The sequence below is a fragment of the Stegastes partitus genome, unplaced genomic scaffold, assembly GCF_000690725.1.
Source record: "Stegastes partitus isolate 25-593 unplaced genomic scaffold, Stegastes_partitus-1.0.2 Scaffold141, whole genome shotgun sequence".
NCBI classification, from domain to species: domain Eukaryota; kingdom Metazoa; phylum Chordata; class Actinopteri; family Pomacentridae; genus Stegastes; species Stegastes partitus.
Genome location: NW_007577872.1, coordinates 454804 through 473468, shown reverse-complemented (window position 1 = coordinate 473468; position 18665 = coordinate 454804). Strand labels below are relative to the sequence as shown.

Here is an 18665-nt window from a genome sequence, read left to right as displayed (position 1 = left end):
GCAGTTGAAAAACATCGGATGCACATCTCAAAAAGCATGAAAGCTCGCGTCCCCAGAGGCGTTTTTGGACGCCTTATCAGCATGCCACTAGGTGACTCATTGGATGTGGATTGCAGGTCTAAGCTGCCACTGGTCTCGCATTTCAGACCTCTTTCGCTGTCTATGCATTACCAAAATCCACTTCCTTTAACCTCCAGGCAGCAACCTACCACGCTAAGAATGTTTGCAAAGGATTTGGTTTGTACAAGAATGCGACTCTGCTGGTGTTTTTTGGTGAATTAGCCGTTTAAATGACAATGCACGCCTCCCAACACTATTTTAAAACTCCACCCAAGACTATTGTAACTGGTTTAAAGAAATACGAACAACAAACTAAAGCAGTGTTCTGTCCCTCAGAATGGTCCGACTATGCACAACTAGCCACTAGACAATGAAGTAAACACACAGGCGACAGCAAACACCGGCTGCACCTGATTGGACCAACACTTTCACTTCCTGGATTTAAAACCAAACCAAAATGGCGACTTGTTGGAAAACTCTCTCTTATATTACCAAAATAGTTCATTTGAGGTGAGAAACAGAGTTGTGCAGCTGTTAGTTTAAATGTTTTTCTTGAGTTTTCGGTCACAGCGGGCCTCACAGAACGCCCTCGACCTCAATTTTTTGGGCAACGAGGCGCAACATTTCTCAAAATGTAACTCAATGTTAACAGAGAGCATCGCATGGCTGCTTATAAAACCAGAGACGAGGAAGTGTGGACGTGACAGAACCTATTTCATAAAAGATAACAGAGTGCAAACAAGATGCAAAGATTTGTCTGTTGGAGCTTATATCCAGGCAGCAAAATGCACAGCTAATTATCAGAACTTGGTGAGAAGTCTTTGGGCCCTGACAGGCACAATTTAAACCTTTTAACACCTTAAACTTGCACTGCTTGATGTATTTGGCCAGTTGGGGAACAGCAGAAACAAGCTGTAGCTACAACACCGACATACCATCTCAGATAAGAAGCAAAATTATTCTGTAGTTATGTTTGTTCGAACTTTTTGGTCCAGACAAAGGATTCCTCTTCCTGTTAAACACACTTATGTGTAGCTAATTATGTGATGCTGTATTAACTAATTTTCTCCGGCCTCTTGAGGAGCTCACCAAGCAGTAAATATAAAGAAGCTGCTCCAGAAAACAGCACAAGCCTCTGTGGCCTCATCGATCATTCGGATGTCATAAATTCTGAGAATATAAAAGCAGCTGAAATCCCCCTTTCATCTCTTCCTCGCATACAAGCCGATCCATTGTTAAGATAAAAAATATTGATTATAGTCGCTGCGATTTATTTTTTTTAAAAAACTCCTCAGGACACGTTCAGAGCAACGTATTGCATGTGTCTTGTGATGCATCATCTGTTCGCCGTCCCGAGGCCGATCCGAGGTCAGCGCGGAAACAGAGGAGCGCAGGACGACCCTGGGTGACATTTGGAACGCCTTTGATGTAGAAAGATTGAAATAGGAGCCGTATCAAGCGATAATCCGCCCCGCAGGAATCACCACGGGGGATACATCATACGTGACGGGATCACGAGGGAGGGCAGGGCTGATTTAGTGCTTTCACACCTCTGCAAGCATGATGACAGCAATTTAAGATTTTCCCCCTCCCACGTTCCCACCTGCTGACGAAGCCGAGGCGTGGAACAAGAAAAACAACAACTCCACGAGTAAACATCCTTACAAATTATGCACGGAAAAATACACACAATTTTTTGGTTTCTTTGCAATATAGACATACTTGTTTTTACCTCTGCTGCAGAGAGAAGGTGTCAGATATGGTGATTCTCCTGCCTGAGGTAGCAAGTGATTGATTAAACCTGGCCTTGAACTGGGCAAATACAATATCGTGGAGGTTTGGCAGGATAATCTCTTGGGCAGACTGAAGCTGTCCCCATAGGTTTGAAATCCAACAAGCCACAAAGGTTTTTTAATATATAGCGATGTCCCAGTTCCTGAGGTTAGCTGTCACTCTTGTACGTGCACGCAGCACACACAGACGTGCACGCAGCAGGACTTCACTTGACGTCGGGGAAGGGGAAGGCTGAGTAACTGAGTAATTCCAGCTGTTGTGAAGCCAGCAGGACTCAGATTGTATGAGTCAGTCACAGTGGAGCTTTAATCAAGAGGGGGCCCTCTGTGGGACTTCCCTGAAGGACGGGAGAATAAAGTCTGATTGCGAAGCCTTGAGGCTGCTAACACCTCTCGAAGCAGGCTGACTCAAGAGTAGCAGTCGGCCAATCTGGCTGTCACCCCGACGAAGCGAGGCAGTTAATTTAGTTCATACCAAACACAGTGTGTCCTGGAGGAGGTTACACTAAAGAGCCGGCGGCGGTGTTTTGAGAAAACTGTCCTTTAGGTGATGGATGGAATTACACGGTAGCTCTTGACCATCGGGGAAGAAAAACGCTCACTCTTTTTTTTTTTTTTTTTTGCCAAATGCACCAGAAATCATCTCCTCGTCTCTTATGCAACCGCACATTGTTTATTTTTGCAGGCAGACTCACCAGAAATGTGCCTTTTGTGTAAAGATGACAGATGTGGGTTTAGGTGAAAAGGAAAACTAATCCTGGAAGTGCTTCGGCGAGAGTAAAACAATGTGTGAAGGTTTGATGGATGAAGGCGCGGCAGGCCCGGCTCTTTTGTTTACGTCTTTCACAAGATGTGTCAGAGGAGCCGGCTTATCTGTGACAGCGCGTCAGCTCGGGAGGCCGGGTCGGCCCGTCTGAACCTTTCACAACATGTCAGCGCCGGCGAGGCTGAAGTGACGGATGCCATCTCTGATAGAAGCGCCGTCCCTCGTGTGCGCTCGCGTGGCGTTCCGGCTGGTAATGCAGGTGGACGAGCAGCTTTCTGCGCACGGACGAGAAACGACGATAACGGTTTTTTTTTCCAGGTGTCAAAATAAAATCAGCCGCCGTCTGGCAGCATTTAGCGCCGCGTGCGTCGAACTCCGATGCTCTGGGCTTTCAGAGAGAAGGTAGCACTGGTGAATTTCAAACATCAAGCGGCATTACGCGAAATGCTCCTTTTGCAAACGCTCCCTCGGACTCGATCAGAACCAGCTGCTCATCAACATATTCATGAGTGTTGAGCGAGGTTCGGATTAAGCCAAAGCACAGCGGTTTTCAGGCATTCATAACATTTCTGGCTGCTTCTCTCTGCTGAAGTGCTGACTTTACACCATTCAGACTCTGGCTGGTGTCTTCTGCACGGAACCACGATGGAGCGGTTAATTAAAAACGCTACGATAGCAAAGAGTTTTCTGTTTTCTGTGGAGCTGCAGGGGGAAAAAAGAATCCGCATGTTATCTGGAGATGAACTAAATGTTCATGAGTGACTTTACCTGCAGTCTCGTGAGCCTAAACAAATCCTAAATCAACTGAAAAAGCAGCATTTTAAATCATTTTAACCTGATCATATTCATATGAGTTCTGAAACAAGAGATGGATGGATGGATGGATGGATGGATGGATGGATGGATGGATGGATGGATGGATGACATGTAGATAGCTAGATAGGAAATGTGCGGCCATTGGCGAGATAATACATAAATCTACATCTGGTGAGTCGGATTAAACGTTCTCTGAATGTTTACCAGGCGTCGGCATCAAACTAGCTGACAGCGTGTCAAGGAAGACGTCGTTGTGGCTGTTTTCTGTTTTAAAAAAACATGTCAGATCATCTACAAACAGCAGTTTACCTGTCTGTGTCCTCAACAGTTCTTGTCTTCTTTACTTGATATATTTTCAGAAATCATACAAATGTGTGCAGCTGCTCGGCTCCCGGTCTGTTCTTATCAGTTCAGTAGGAAATAAACAGGTTCAGATGATTGAATTTGCTGCAAATATCATCTTTTTATGTCGATTTAGAATTCGTTTGTCCTAATACGGCTGCAGGTGGAGTGAACTCAGAGCATTCGGTTCGTCTGCAGATTGTTTAAACGGCAGCTAATCGACCAAGATTTCCAGTAGTTGATTACGGCCTCAGTAAGTTAATCACGCTGACCCGTGATTAACCTTTTAGTGGTGCAGTAACGAGATGTACAGCTGTTAATCCAACTTCAGGCTCGTGCCTCGTATTGAAAGTGAAAGCAAAATCCGACCCGGTAAGGCTGCTTTCACGAGTTTAACATCGACCGGGTCGCTTATGAAGACAAAAGGCCGATGTTGAAATCAGGCCGCTCGGTTAGAAAGGGTTTACCGGGAAAAGTGGGCTGAGAAACGATCCGAGCGTGAGAGAATGAAGAAATGTGTTCTCTTGCTAAAGGCTGCAAAGAGACTAATTGCCACCGAAAAAAACAACTTTTTTGCATAACTAATGACAGAGTTTAACGCACAAAAGATACGAGACAAATTTAAAACAAAGCACTAATTATAAAAGTCCAAAAGCGTTCAGAGAAACAAACACTTTTTAAGGGACTTGAGGGAAGAGCAGGTTTCCACAGAAAGACGACAAAACGAGGTTGTGAAACTCAAAACACAAATTCATCTGGACTGACAGAAGTCTATTAGTTGGCCGAGAAACAGGCGAGGGATCCCAAACTTCTGGGAGGAACCGGCTGCTTTCAGTGAAATCCTTGATTTGATTACTGCGAGCACTTGACTGGCACCGCTGTTTGACTTGGCGGGACTCGGCCTCTCGGTTAATAGCAGCACTTTACGGATCCCGACGCTTCACACGGGCCCTCCAGTAAAAACACACAGAGCAGGAAAGATGGCGTAAATCTGACTTCTCCGGCGCTCGTTTAGGAAACGCGGCGTTGTAAAAACCCCGAGACATCAAGCGAGGCAAATTTAGCGACGCTGTGTTTCTTGGCTCGAGCGCCGCCGCACATAATTTACGGCGGCTGTCGGTGAGAGAGCTCGAAAGGCTGCGAAGAGTAAACTGAATTTGTATGATTTGGCGTTTGCAATCAGTTTTAAATTACTGCACTTTGGCTGAATGTTCCTGTCCTCTCGTTTCAAAAACTTTATCAGCAGTTACAGATAACTTTAAATAGGGGTAAAACAGAGGTAAAGACGCTTATGTGGAGTTCTTTTCCTCAAATCTGTTTCTTCTATTTCTTGTGATTTCGCCCAGAGTTCAGAGCAGGATTCTCCGTTTAACCCTCCGCCGGTGGAATCGACACCGTGTTTACTTTTAGACGGAGACAGAATGACAATAGGAGTCACGACGGGGCATGAATGTTCCTTTATGCCGCAGCTGTAGCGAGCCGATGCCCACCAGCGGGTCGGATCACAAATTATATTCTAAAATTAGGCGGCCTTGGTGGTCACGTACTGTGATCGCGCTCCTGTTTCATGGGTAATCCCACTTTACTGCATGTTTTTGTTGTTGTTGTTGTTTAGATAATAACTTCCCTTTACCGAGTTAAGAGATGGAATCAGGGAAGACGTCGATTGAACGGGCGACAAACACGGATCTTATACAAACAAACAAAACAAGATTACAAGTTAAAATTACCACCAAAAACAGTTCGACTCCCCGATTTATCTTCTTGATAATCATGTAAATTTCAGTTACGCTCACTTCTGCATCCAAATGAAGACACCAACACGTCAATGGATTATTGATTCCAGTCATTATTAAGCAAAAATACCCAAAATACTCAAGCGTCACCCTCTTAAATGTGACGATTAGCTGGTTAACTTTGGTGGATATTAAGTTTTTTTTTGACCATTTATTTTCTGTCAGGTGAAATTTTGTCAATGGAGTTTTGTGGCTTTAAAAGCAGCAGTAGATAAAAAGCTCCTCGTAGTAAAGGCCCGTCTGATGGCAAAGGGTTGAAGCCGATCTAATTTTAGTGTACGCTTTTTTTAGGTGGCTAATAAAGGTTTTGCTGCTGACCATCCACAGCAGTTAACTCCTCCTGTCTGCACATTTAAACTGGGAATCTTTAACCTTTTTTGTTGTTGAACGAAGCTGTAATGAAAACAACTGAAGGCTTCTGTGTTTTTAATCCCTCCTTCAAATTCAACATGGAAAAGGACAACTAGACTGTTTAATTCTGAACCTCGAAGCTGACTGAAAGGTACATTATCTTTAAAAAAAAACAAAAAACAAAATGCCATAAGTACGTCATTTATCAGAGTCAGAAACTGTAAAAAAAAAAAAACACGGAGAACACTCTGACTCCAGTTTGGAAAATCAAACAAAGCTTAAAGTGGTGATATTTCATGAAACCACTCGATTCGTCACGTCTCCTTTTAGAATTTTCCAAAAATAAACTGTTGGCACTCGATCCTAAACCTCAAATATCAACCAGCGAGATTTAAAGGCCTTCTATCTTAAAAAATTAAAAATAAAAAACAAACCCACACACACAACAAAATGCCAAAACTGTGCCACTTATCAGATTCAGAAACTGTAAAAACTACAAATAATCAGAAGACTTTTTTTATTCTGTGACCATGTTTTGACTAATCTAGTGTAGTTCTGTTGGGAAGCGGTAATATTCCATTAAATAAAATTACTTTATTTTACGTTTTGCACCAGATTCTGTTACAAATAAAACTAAAAATTGGAGCTGAAAACCTGAGACGCTGCGACCGACTCGGCTGATTGATATTATTTGGCTGAACTGCAGGCAGTGTTTGACAAGAGAAGTATGAAAGAACAAAAAATAAAACATATTTGATCAATAAAGTGACTCAAAAATGGAAGGAAAACACATTCGGCGCGGTGATTCATCTTCCTCCGACTGACGTGGAGTGAAATACGACGTGTGTGGAGGTTGTAAAACTGTAAAACGTAAAATATTCCCAGCGTGTCGAGCCACCTTTTTTTTTTCCTTCTGTTTTTTTTTATGATTTATGGCATTCTAGAGATTTTTTGAGTTTTCTCTCCTTCTGGTCATGATTGAACTGTTTCACAAGACGTTAAATTACAGCGAAGAACGAGCACACGGTGAGGAAATATGTGACCGCAAACAGCCGGAGACTGACGGGAGTTCAACGGGTTAAAGGACAGTAAATCACCGAGTGCGTGTTTGAGCCGGATTGTTGTGCAACTCAGATATTTATGCTTATTGAAAACCACATGCGATTCCTCAGCTCTCGCACTGACATAGTTTAATTCAGCTTTTCGTGTGTCATTTGCCCCCACATGTGCCCCCTCTGATGAAACATTTCTGGACGTGTTCGTGTGGACCAGAGCGTCATTCTGCTCCCAGAAATAAACAATTAGCCGTCCTCCTCCATGCTCGAGCGCCGGAATAAAACCGGGGGAGCTTTAATATAAGAACCTTATGATGGAGGTTATTAGCGCCGGCGTGCTGATTGGCAGAGGAGGGCCGGCGCATGCTGAATTCTGCCGATGACCTCAGGGACGGGGCTTTTTTTCTTTTTCTTTTTTTTTTGTGACTTACCGGGCGTTTTGCCTGGCTCTTTGTTTCGGCCATGTGTCGCCCTGGGAGCACGCTGCTCTTTCCAAAAGCCCCGGGTTCAAAGCCGCACAGCCCGATCAGGGACTAGGGGGGGATTGGGCCGGTGCCAAGGAATAAAGAACATCCCAAACATCCAACACAAAGACCCCTCTGACTCCATGCCTCCCCTCTGCTGTCCCCTCCCCACAACCTCCTCCTCCTCCTCTCTTGGCTGTTTTACATCTCGGCCATTTCTTAATCGATGCTGTGCTCTCTCTCTCTCTCTCTCTGCCTCAAAGGCTTCATGCTTTTATCAGTTCACAGCAAAAAGCTCCCCGGATATCCATCTCTACCTTCTGCCTCCTCGGCTCATCCCAGCTGAGCAGTTTTCTTTTTTAACATCTACAGATACTCTCCTCGTGTCGCTCTTTTTTTTTTTTCTCTCTCTCCCCCTTAGCTCTCTCCTCACCTCTGCCGACATCAGATGAAACCCTCCAGAGACCGCTGGGATAAAAAAGATAAGCCCTGTGAGATAGATTGTGTGCGTGAGAGAGAGTAAATCCGCCACCTCCACCCTCCCGACCGGCAAACACTGGCTCAAACCCCTGGCACGTTCCGTCTGCTCGGGCCTTTCGCAAAGCCACTAAGCCACCCTCCTCTCCCCTCCGTCCACCTCCCCATGCACGGCATTAGCTAACCTGCTTTGCGGCTATTCCCTAATCAAAAACATTTACAGCGCGAGCCAAAAGCCTGTGTGGGCCAAAATAGACACCCTGCCATTCCCCCTCCATCCTCATTCGCTGTTGTATTTGCGGCGGATTAGCTCAACAGGTGCCTAATTATTCTAATCAAAAAACGCTCCGAGGAGGAGGAGGAGGGGAAAAAAATAAAAAGCCAAATGGGTTTCAGTTTTTAAAAGCTGACCCAGAACTCTCTTCCCCCTCTCTCACCCCCGCATGAATTAATAAATGGTTCAGCCCAACAGGTGCTACATTAGGGTTGAAATTCAATTTTTTTAAAAAGTGAAGAATCAGGTGATGAATCCCTTCCTGGAGCCTGTGCAGCGTCAGCAGCTGCATCGTCCCCGTAAACAGCTCTCCAAGGTCTGGCCAATGAGTGCGAGCATCTGCGAGCGTTGGATGTGAAAGGAGCCAATGGGACAAAGAGATTGTATCGGCGAGGGGAGAAAAAAAAAACGCAGGTGCAACGCGATTAGCGGGCAGCAGCTGGTGAGGTCGCAAACGGACGCACAAACACACACTTTTTTTTTTCTTCTTCTTCTTCTTTTTTTAACAAATAAACGTTGTGCGGGCCTTTCAGTCGTCTCTCCGAGCATCACAGCGGCGCCTCGGCAGCCTTTGATGAATAAAAAAGAGGCAGAAAAAGAAAAAAGAAGAAGAAGAATTCACGGCACACAAGGCAGTGAGGGTTTGAAATGACTGCTCTTTGAAAAGCGAGAGAGGAAGACGATGCAAAGGCGAACACAAACCCTCAGAGAAGCTTTTTTTTCTTCTTTTTTTACTGGAATCAATTTACTGAGTGTGCGATCGTGGGTTTGTGTTCACATACTCTGAGTTGAGCATAAATCCAGTATTGTCACATCTCATTCTCCGTCCGCCTTCATCCGGTCCCTCGGGTCCCGGAGGCCACGCCGTCGTCCCGTCGTAATCCGATTTAAACGGAGCGATGGGCAGCGGAGAGATGGTCGCCTCTGCAAGACACGGGCGTAATTTCATTTGGTGACGTCACTCGAACCGGCCGATGATTCAGAGCGAGCGGGGACGGTTAGCAGCCTTCACTGATCATCTCACAGCTAAATCTGAGGCTCGTTTCTTTAAAGGACGCTCAACGAATGGATTTGAGCCTGAAGAAGTTGCGTAATACGAGGAGACAACGCGGCACATCGAGCTTTGTTTTTTCATAGCCTTTAAAATATTTGCGTACAAAAAGACAAACTGTGCTGAAAATAACTGGAGGCCTCCGTGTGGTGTCTTTAAACCAGAGCAGGGTTTTGTTTTCGGTAAATGTTTTGTTCCTTCAAGTTCAAGCTGTGTAATTTGTCCTTTTAACTCTGTGAACCTCAAAACCTGCCAGCGGGATGGAAAGACTTTTATCTTTAAAAAAAAAAAAACAAAATTACACCAATTATCAAAACAGGAAACAGAAAAATTGTCAGATTTTCCACAATTTTGTGCCATAGGCGATCACATTAACCAAATCTAAGCTTAAATTTGGAATATTTTATCAAAATGAATTCATTCGACACGTCTCAAGTTTGCCAAAAATGAATCATTTGCACCAGATCCTGTAAAAGGCCCCAAAAAACTCCAGCTGCAGGTTTTCTAATCATCTGGCTGAACTGCAGGCTGTGTTCCTACAAAGCAGACAGAAGACAAGTATGGAAACAAATCAGGGATTGAGAGGAAAATCAAATCTACTGGATCAATAAAACAAACGCAGCACGGCTCAAAAATAGTGAACAGAGGAGCAAGTTGTTGGAGGATACATTCAACATGATGGAACATCTTTCTAGAGTAGATGTGCAGAGTTGTGTTCCGACCCTTAACAATCCTAAACCTGCTATCCGACAGGTTTTTAGGGAAAACAAACAGAACCCATAAAAACAGCCTTAACATAGCGACAGCCTTGGATTCTGACTCCAACATGACATTTAATGTCACCAATCAGGATGACGGCGTATTATCTGACTGAACAATCCCACAGATTGGCTACGTTAACACTGCAGGACTTGATGCTCAATGAGGATTTCTTTGTGACTTCCTTCACGTTTCCAGTTCAATGCGACTTGTATGTGATCTGCTGTGTGAACTTCATACGACCAAAAGTGTCCCGCATGCGCAAAGGAGGACACAACGACGTCACACGCAGCGAGCGTGCTCAGTGTTTATGGAAGTAAACATGGATGGTAACGGTGGAGCGTATCTGCCACTCCCCCGCCGCCACCGATGGAGGAAACAGAAGTGTGAGCGCTAACTAAACTAGCATCAGCAGCCAAGTACTGCCTGTGTGTTCTGGACACTTCCACCCCGTCGGAGCGGGAAGCGTCCCCCCCGACCGCACCGAATATTCAGATATTCATCATTAATTGGATGTGTTGTTCAGCCTGTCATGAAAAGACCAGATACAGGTCCCATAGGGGCTTAAAAAATCAGATTTAGGTCACTTCAGCTGCTGTCTGAACATATTTACCTTTGATGTCAACTGACGGGCCTGTACACAACCACACCGGTCAGTTAGGTGTGAAATCCATCGATGCGTAGTGTTCTAACAATACACTAGTTATTATAACAACTGTAAACAATAAATATTAACAACTAATGAGCCTTCCAGCATCAAGCCCTCCTTGTATCTCGACCTTCGTCTTGACAATCCGACAGCCTTGATATCCGACATAAAAGAAGGTTTAGTGTCGGATTATTGAGTCACCACTGTAGTTCAACGTCTACACCTTTTTTGTTTTGTAGTGTTGGCAACACCTGCGGATACTGGGAAAGATTTTATACAAGTTCATTACAAGTTTTTGGTAAATGAATACTTTTTTTCTATATAATTTATGGCCTTAAAACTGTGTCATCCTGCACTTAAAGACATTTCTGTTTCCTTGAGGTGCAGGACTTTACGTTTGCGGTGAGAAACGAGCCCACGGTGAGTGAAAACGTGACGGGAGCCGGCTCAGAGGGCTGACAGCCGTGTGTCGTCAGGTTCTGATGAGGTTTTTATGAAGGCCGAGAGTCAATCAGCGCAGGAAGCACTCGATGAAATAGGAGCCGGCGTGCTCGCCATCATCCTGCCCGCCCGCCTCTGGGACTCGCTGCTAACTGCTGCACACTTGTGAGCGGGGAGGTGTTTAATGGTTGATTAGCAGTCTCCAGGAGTCGCCCCGCGCACCAAAGGCACTGTCCTCTCCATTTTATGCCTCTCTGAGAAATCAATTAGCACAATTACAGGGCCTTAGTCCCATTAAACGTTAATCACGGAGGCGCCGGGTTAGCGGCTAACATTAATTGACGTCTGACACGACTTTGAGGGAGATGCGATATCATCTCGGCTTGGCGAGGACTCATCAAGGCGGCGTTTCAGTGATGATGCGGAAAATCAGACGCGTCACTCTCGGGGGATCAAACGCCGACGAAGCTGCTGTCGGCTCCAGTTGGCTTCAACACGGCCGCGGCGTGATGCTCGATGTCAGCCGGCGTCTTTGAAGAAGACTGAGCGATTCTCTCAGGTTAACTTCACAGAGCTGGCGTTAGTCAAGACGCGGAGCTGGATGCTGGATCCTGGACTGACACTACAACTCAAGCTGAGCTGTGAAGGATTTTCAGAATTCCTGCTGCACATTTTTCTCTCTGTAACATCCTCATCAGTGTTTCCTGGCTTAGAAACACAGAAATCTCCCAGATCATGTAATTATCTGATAGATTTTTGTTTCCCACGATGAGCTGGAGCTCATTCAGAATGCTGTGTGGCTCCGTTTGCTGACAAAACTCTGCCAAAGATGCAGAAACAATCCAAAAATGAACTGATTTCAGCTCATTGATTGCACGTTGGGCTGAAATGCATCTTGGGAGTTGCAGTTGAAGTCGGTGTTTGTTTTTTCATGGCTTCTATCAGCTTCTGTATCTCCTCCGACAGTTAAAGTCCTGATGATGAACACCATCCTGGAGGAGTATGTGGCTGCTTCCTTCATTACATCTGTGTAACAACGTTTGCTGATGTGTAACCTGATCCATGCATTATTCAAACGAATCACTTCCTCAGTAAAACACTCATCTGCTCAAACACCACTTTACATTTTAAACTCCAGGAACAACTTGTTTTGAATCCCAACCTTGAACCACTTCAGATTCCATCCCACCAACACTGACCTCACTTCCACTGCACTATAATTATAACTATTAACTATTGTTAAATTACAGATAACTATCAAAATGACAGAGAAAAAAAAAATTCCCGTTAACCATAAAAAAACAGCCCATTATTTTTTATTTATTTATTTTACTATATTTAACTCAATAAATAAAAAATAAAATAACACAGATATACATATATGTATATATACAGAGAGATAGTTATATATATATTACATGTTGACTTTAAAAAAGAAAAAAAAAAAAAAACAGCCAAATATCAAAAATCTGTTTTTATCGATGGTAATTCCTTCTCTTTCAGCGCTTTTATTTATTTATTTTACCATATTTAACTCAATAAATAAATAAAATACAAAATAAAAATAAAATTATATAAATGGTAATTCCTTCTCTTGCAGTGTGTTTTGTTTTAAACTCAATTTAACTCAGTTAAATAAATAAATAAATAAATAAAATATTATTTTCCAGATATTGGGAAATAAAGAATTGGAAATGATAAAATAATGTTTTTTTTAACTATCTTTTTTTTTTTTTTTTTTTACAATATTCCACCCTTGATGCCAGATTTACTTTTAACAGATTTCTTTCTCTTTTTTTTAAAATGGTGTCTGTATGGTGTCAACTACTATAAATATATATTTATTGTTAATTACGATATTTTGCACTTTGATTCACTGTAAACGTGTCTTGTACTCATACCTATAACTGCACATACTAATCAAACATTTATTTATCTTCTTGTTTAAATGCTCGCGGTTTTTTTTGTGTGAGTAGTTTACGGTCAAAGACAACACTGGAGTGAAATCCCTCATGTGTTCACACACTCAGCCAGTTCTGCTTCTGATTTTAGCAACAGAATCAAGTTGAGGCTGTGAGGAGAAACAATCCAGCACTAACGTCAGGCGGTTTGTTTCCTCGGGCCGGTCATGAATCTGTCTTCTGCTGGCTCGTCCTCCTTTCAGCTGTTTGTGAGCATCATCGGGGGCTCGGCTGCTCCGTTGTCAGCGCTGCGGCTTACGGTTAGCTTTGTGTCCCACAGCCCCAGTAATTGAGGCTAAGAGGTTTATCTGGAGTCAGGCCTCTCAGGTCCTGGTCAGATAGAGGAGCCTGGAGCTGACCAGGCAGGCTGCAGAGACTCTCCAGAGACGGTCCGCGGCTGTTTTTCATCCTCCGTCCTCCCCCAGCTCTGACTGTGGAGGGTCTCGCTATCTCCTTAACCTCTCCTGTGAGTGGGGGAAGTCCAGGTCACCACCTTGTAGAAGCAGACGTCTCCGTCCACTGCTTCCTCAGCCCGACGCTCGAGAAGAATAACTTTTGTTGTTTTGTTTCTAGCTGTCATTTTTGTACGGAATTAACTAGAAAAAAAAAAAAAGTTAATTTCCATGTTAATCCTAAATATCAGACCATAACTGTAAATATTGTCCACATAAAAAATCTGTATTTAACTCTAAACTACTGTCTTTACATAAGCAAATCTTTTACAGATGTTTCCCGTTTTGTTACAGAAAATAACTAGAAAAAAAAATTAGTGTACATTTACATGGTTATCCTAAAATGAAAAATTATTTCCAAATCAAAAACTTAAAAAAAAAAAAAAAAGGTAAATCATGCTTCGACTGTTATTTTACGTATTTTTCCCAATTTTCTTAAGAAGTAAAATCACAGAAAAAAATATTTATTTACACAATAACCCTTAAAAACTGTAAATCATTTCTCCAAATCAAAAATTCCAAATGCTAACTTATTTTAAAATTTATTAACAAAAAATTACATTTTACTGTATTTAAATCAGCAAAAATATTATTTTACACATATTTCTTTTTTNAGAAGCAGACGTCTCCGTCCACTGCTTCCTCAGCCCGACGCTCGAGAAGAATAACTTTTGTTGTTTTGTTTCTAGCTGTCATTTTTGTACAGAATTAACTAGTAAAAAAAAAATAAAAAAAAAAATAATAATTTACATGTTAATCCTAAATATCAGACCATAACTGTAAATATTGTCCAAATCAAAAATTGGTATTTAACTCTAAACTACTGTCTTTAAATAAGAAAATCTTTTACAGATGTTTCCTGTTTTGTTACAGAAAATAACTAGAAAAAAAACTAAATATATATTTACATGATTATCCTAAAATAAAAAATGATTTCCAAATCAAAAACTTGAAAAAAAGGTAAATCGTGCTTCAACTGTTATTTTACGTATTTTTCCCAATTTTCTTAAGAAGTAAAATCAGAGAAAAAAATATTTATTTACACAATAACCCTTAAAAACTGTAAATCATTTCTCCAAATCAAAAATTCCAAATGCTAACTTATTTTAAAATATATTAACAAAAAATTACATTTTCCTGTATTTAAATCAGCAAAAATATTATTATTTTACATATATTTCTTTTTTTAATTTTAATTGTATTTTTTTATTATTTACTGTTATTTTACAGATTTTTCTTTTGACTACAGAAAATAGCTTGTAAAAAACATAAATATACATGTTAACCGTAAGATAAAGTCCAAATCAAAGCTGTATTTTTACTAATATTTACACTGTTTTACTGTCTTTAAATCAGCAAAAAATGTAAATCATTTACCGGATTTTTCATTTTTCCACTATTTTAGCAGTTTTTCAATGTTACAGTATTGGAACATTTTTTACGTATTTTTTCCAGCACCCCTGCTGCCACATATTTATTGATGTTTTTGTTTTTTGTTTTTTTTACAGTGTACAAACACACATGAGCTCACAAACCCAGACAGCACTAAGCGAGTACCAGGGGTCTCTCTCAGGCTAATTTTACCGACCAGCCGGCCCAGGAGGGGGGAGTTAGGAGAGAGGGCACATTAAGAGGTGTTATTTTAAGCAGATGTGTCAAGGCGGAGGATGGAGGCAACCTGAGGGCAGCTTATCAGAGCTCTGTGTATGTGTACGCATGTGACCGCTACTCCTGCTATTAGAAACATGTATCGGTGGATATTAATGGCTCTCTGTGCAGTGATACTCCACTACATAGTGCACACACAAACACACACACACACGTATTAAATTTTATTCCAGGAAAGTAATTTGTTCCTTGTTAACTGACACCATGCAGCATTTTCTGGTGTAAAACTGGATGATTCAGCTCGGCGCAGATGGAGCAGCGACCGGCTGCTTTCTTTCATTTCTTTATCTTTAAACACACTTGCCGTTGCCACAGTAATTAGAACTACCCCACGCTGCATGCAACAGAAATTAAATTGCTCTGTCTTTGTTATCGTCATCTTGTTGTCAGACTCGGTGCGGATTCAGCCCTTCTCAGAACAGTTGGGATTCGGCTGACTGCAAACTTCGTCGCCACGGGCAAACCGCTAATCAAAGCGAAACCCGCTGTTTCTAACCACCGCTCTCCTCTTCCTCTCCCCAGACAGCGAGATTGTTCCCCCCGACTGCCTCCGCCCACGCTCCTTCACCACGGTCCGCTCCTCGTCGCTGCGCCGTGAGGCCGACGACTCCCGCCTGTCCGTCAGCCTGTGCGACCTCAACCTGCAGCAGGAGGACGGAGGCTCCGCCCACGGCCACGCCCACCGCCACACCCTCCACCTGGCCTCGGCCTCGGCCTCCTCGGCCTGCCCCATCCCGCAGAACTCCCTCAACTCCCAGCAGTCCTCGCTGCTGCCGTCCGCCCTGGAGAGCGACCTCCACTTCCACCAGCTGCGCGGCGCCCACATCAAGACGCTGGACGAGCAGACGGTGGCGAGGTCCGAGCACGCCCGCGAGGAGCGCACGCTGGTGTTCACCAACCGGCCGCTACGCACCGGCGAGACCGTCTTCATCAAGGTCACCAAGTCCAGCCCGGCGCGCTCGGGCTCGCTGTCCTACGGCGTGACGTCCTGCGACCCGGCGGTGCTGCGTCCCAGCGACCTCCCCTACAACCCCGAGGCGCTGGTGGACAGGAAGGAGTTCTGGGCCGTGTGCCGGGTCCCGACGCCTCTGCAGAGCAGCGACATCCTGGGCTTCCTGGTCAACCAGGAGGGGGAGGTCATCCTCAGCCACAACGGCACCAACGTGGGCATGCAGGTGTGCGTGGACAACTCCCGCCCGCTCTGGATGTTCTTCGGCCTGCACGGAGCCGTGACGCAGCTGAGGATTCTGGGTAAGTCACTGCACTTCCACAACTGCTAATGTTCAGTCCATGAAACCCTACATCATGGTTGTCAAACTCAAACGCACAATGGGCCATTCTTTGTGAGGGGTGGCTTCAATTGCCCCGATTTGGTACCATGAGGTTGTTGTTGTTGGATGTCGAGAGTTGCCAAAGAATGTCAACAGAAGGGGACGCTTGCAGGTCTTCATTTACGCCCCAACGCACGAGCAGAGCATTCTGGGATGTGTCGTATCAGCAGTGCTATATACCAGCGAGCCAGCTCTTACAGACGTCTGATATTATCTCAAAGTTTGAGATAAGTTGACACCTACTATGCTCTAGATTCTCCACTTGCTATAACCTTTAGATTCTGTCCGACAAACGTTCCCTGTTCGGCAAACACCAACATCTTTTCAACCATACTGAGAACAAACACGTGGACCTGCAGGGCATTTATTAGCTGCCAGAACAACTGCAGTAATTTCACAATTAGTTTTAATTCTAAATGATCCCTGACGTGGAGACAGGACGGATCAGGATCTGACGAAAGCTCAACACATCGCATCCATCACTTTGAATTTAACACTATTTAACCAAGAAACTATGCCCACTGTGGACTAATGTTTGAGGCATGTTGGATTTTTTTTTCCAGTTTGGACACATTGTTGTCTTTTTAAACCAAAATAATGAAGATTTTGGAAAGGTTTCAGACAAATGTGTGATTTAAAACTGGTGTTTGTCATTTTAAACAAATTCTGAGTCATTCTGGACTGTTTTTGAGTCACTTTGAACAAGATTCAAATCATTTTGGACAACTTTAAGTCATTCTGGACTGTTTTTCTTTATCCTATTACAAATGGTTTTGGTTATTTTTAATTTAGTCATGTGTTGTAGGATGATGTTCACGTGACTGTTTTAAATGGATCCCAAATACATGCAGATATTATTGGACAAGGTTTAATCTTCATTTTAGCGTCATTCTGACTTGATCTGTTTGTTTTTCTATTTTAGGATTAGTCAGACTGCTCTAAATTTAAACTTCAGTTGGGAAACTAATCGTTAAGCGTCAGCAAAAAGCTTTTTTTCTTTCTGGTTCTTGAAGATGCTCTTTCAGGAGGCTTGTTCAGCTCAGACGTTCCTGTTTGCTTGACTTCTTCTGTCTGCGTTTGAGCTATTCAGACAGATCAGCCGGACAGATGAGAAACTATTGCAGAAATACGGGCGTCAGCGTCCACGCAGGTTGGCAGGTAACAAGAAAACGCGGCGCACAGATGTCAAAATAGGTCTGAAACAGTGCCAACGCCGTAGTTTTTCCATGAGAGAGCTCCAGTTTCTATGTATTTTGGTCACAAAAACAGAACACGATGTTTTGAAGATCTTTCACCTTTAGCTCTCATTAAGTTCTCAGAACTGGAAAAGCCTCTTTAATGAGAGGTGAAACATCTTCAGAAGCAAAAAGGTAAAGTCCTGCTGCGTTCTACCAAAGCTCTTAGGATGATTACGACCTCGACGGCGGAGAATCCATACAGGCAACAACATAAAAACAAATCTAAGAGGTCCTGATGGATCTGTTTTTAAAAATGACAGCATCAAACAGCGTCAGCTTCCAGGCTAAAACATCCCTCTCAGACTTAAAGAGCTTATATTTAAAGGTTTAGGGTCTACTACAATATGTTTACATGCTTTAGAGTTAAACATGCATTATGTATTTCATAGTGTGCACTGCAGAAGCACAAATAGCTGTATTTGGTGAAGGCTTAGTACATTTGCAGAGCTTTTAGATGCACAAAAAAAGCAGCTACACAAACCCCGAAAAGCATCAAGAAAACTCCCCAAGAGTCACAGAAAACATTAACTCTTTTCATGCCCTGAGCGTTTTTTTTTAAATGATTATTATTGTTTTTATTTCTGGCAAATAAGCTGGTAAATGTGTACTCAGTGATATGTGGTGAAGTCCACGTTTAAACTCTTGTTCTGTGAGCCGATGCACTCCATCAGCAAACACACTGCAGGCAGCTACATCCACAGCCGGACGCTGAACATGAATCAGCTTTTATATACATCTGGCACAAAAAACAAACAAAAAAAAACAACGGCTGTAATGCTGAATCAAACAGCACACATCGCTGGTTGTGAGGGAACACTGTAATTCTGTTGTTATGCTGCAGTTTATCCCGCCGCTGTCGAGACAGAGTGCAGACTCATTGTTGTTACAGCAACTTTCCACAGTCGTAAAATGCGATTTCAC

At 43.1% G+C, this 18665-nt stretch overlaps 1 protein-coding gene across 1 annotated transcript in view; it reads left to right on the top strand.

Annotated features, from left to right (window-relative positions):
* The window catches only part of neurl1aa (neuralized E3 ubiquitin protein ligase 1Aa), a 57406-nt gene that overhangs the window by 22094 nt on the left and 16647 nt on the right, over positions 1-18665 (top strand). The window contains exon 4 of the mRNA XM_008279002.1: positions 15698-16426. Within this exon, the coding sequence (XP_008277224.1) occupies positions 15698-16426 (729 nt within the window). The remainder of the gene's footprint in view (positions 1-15697; positions 16427-18665) is intronic.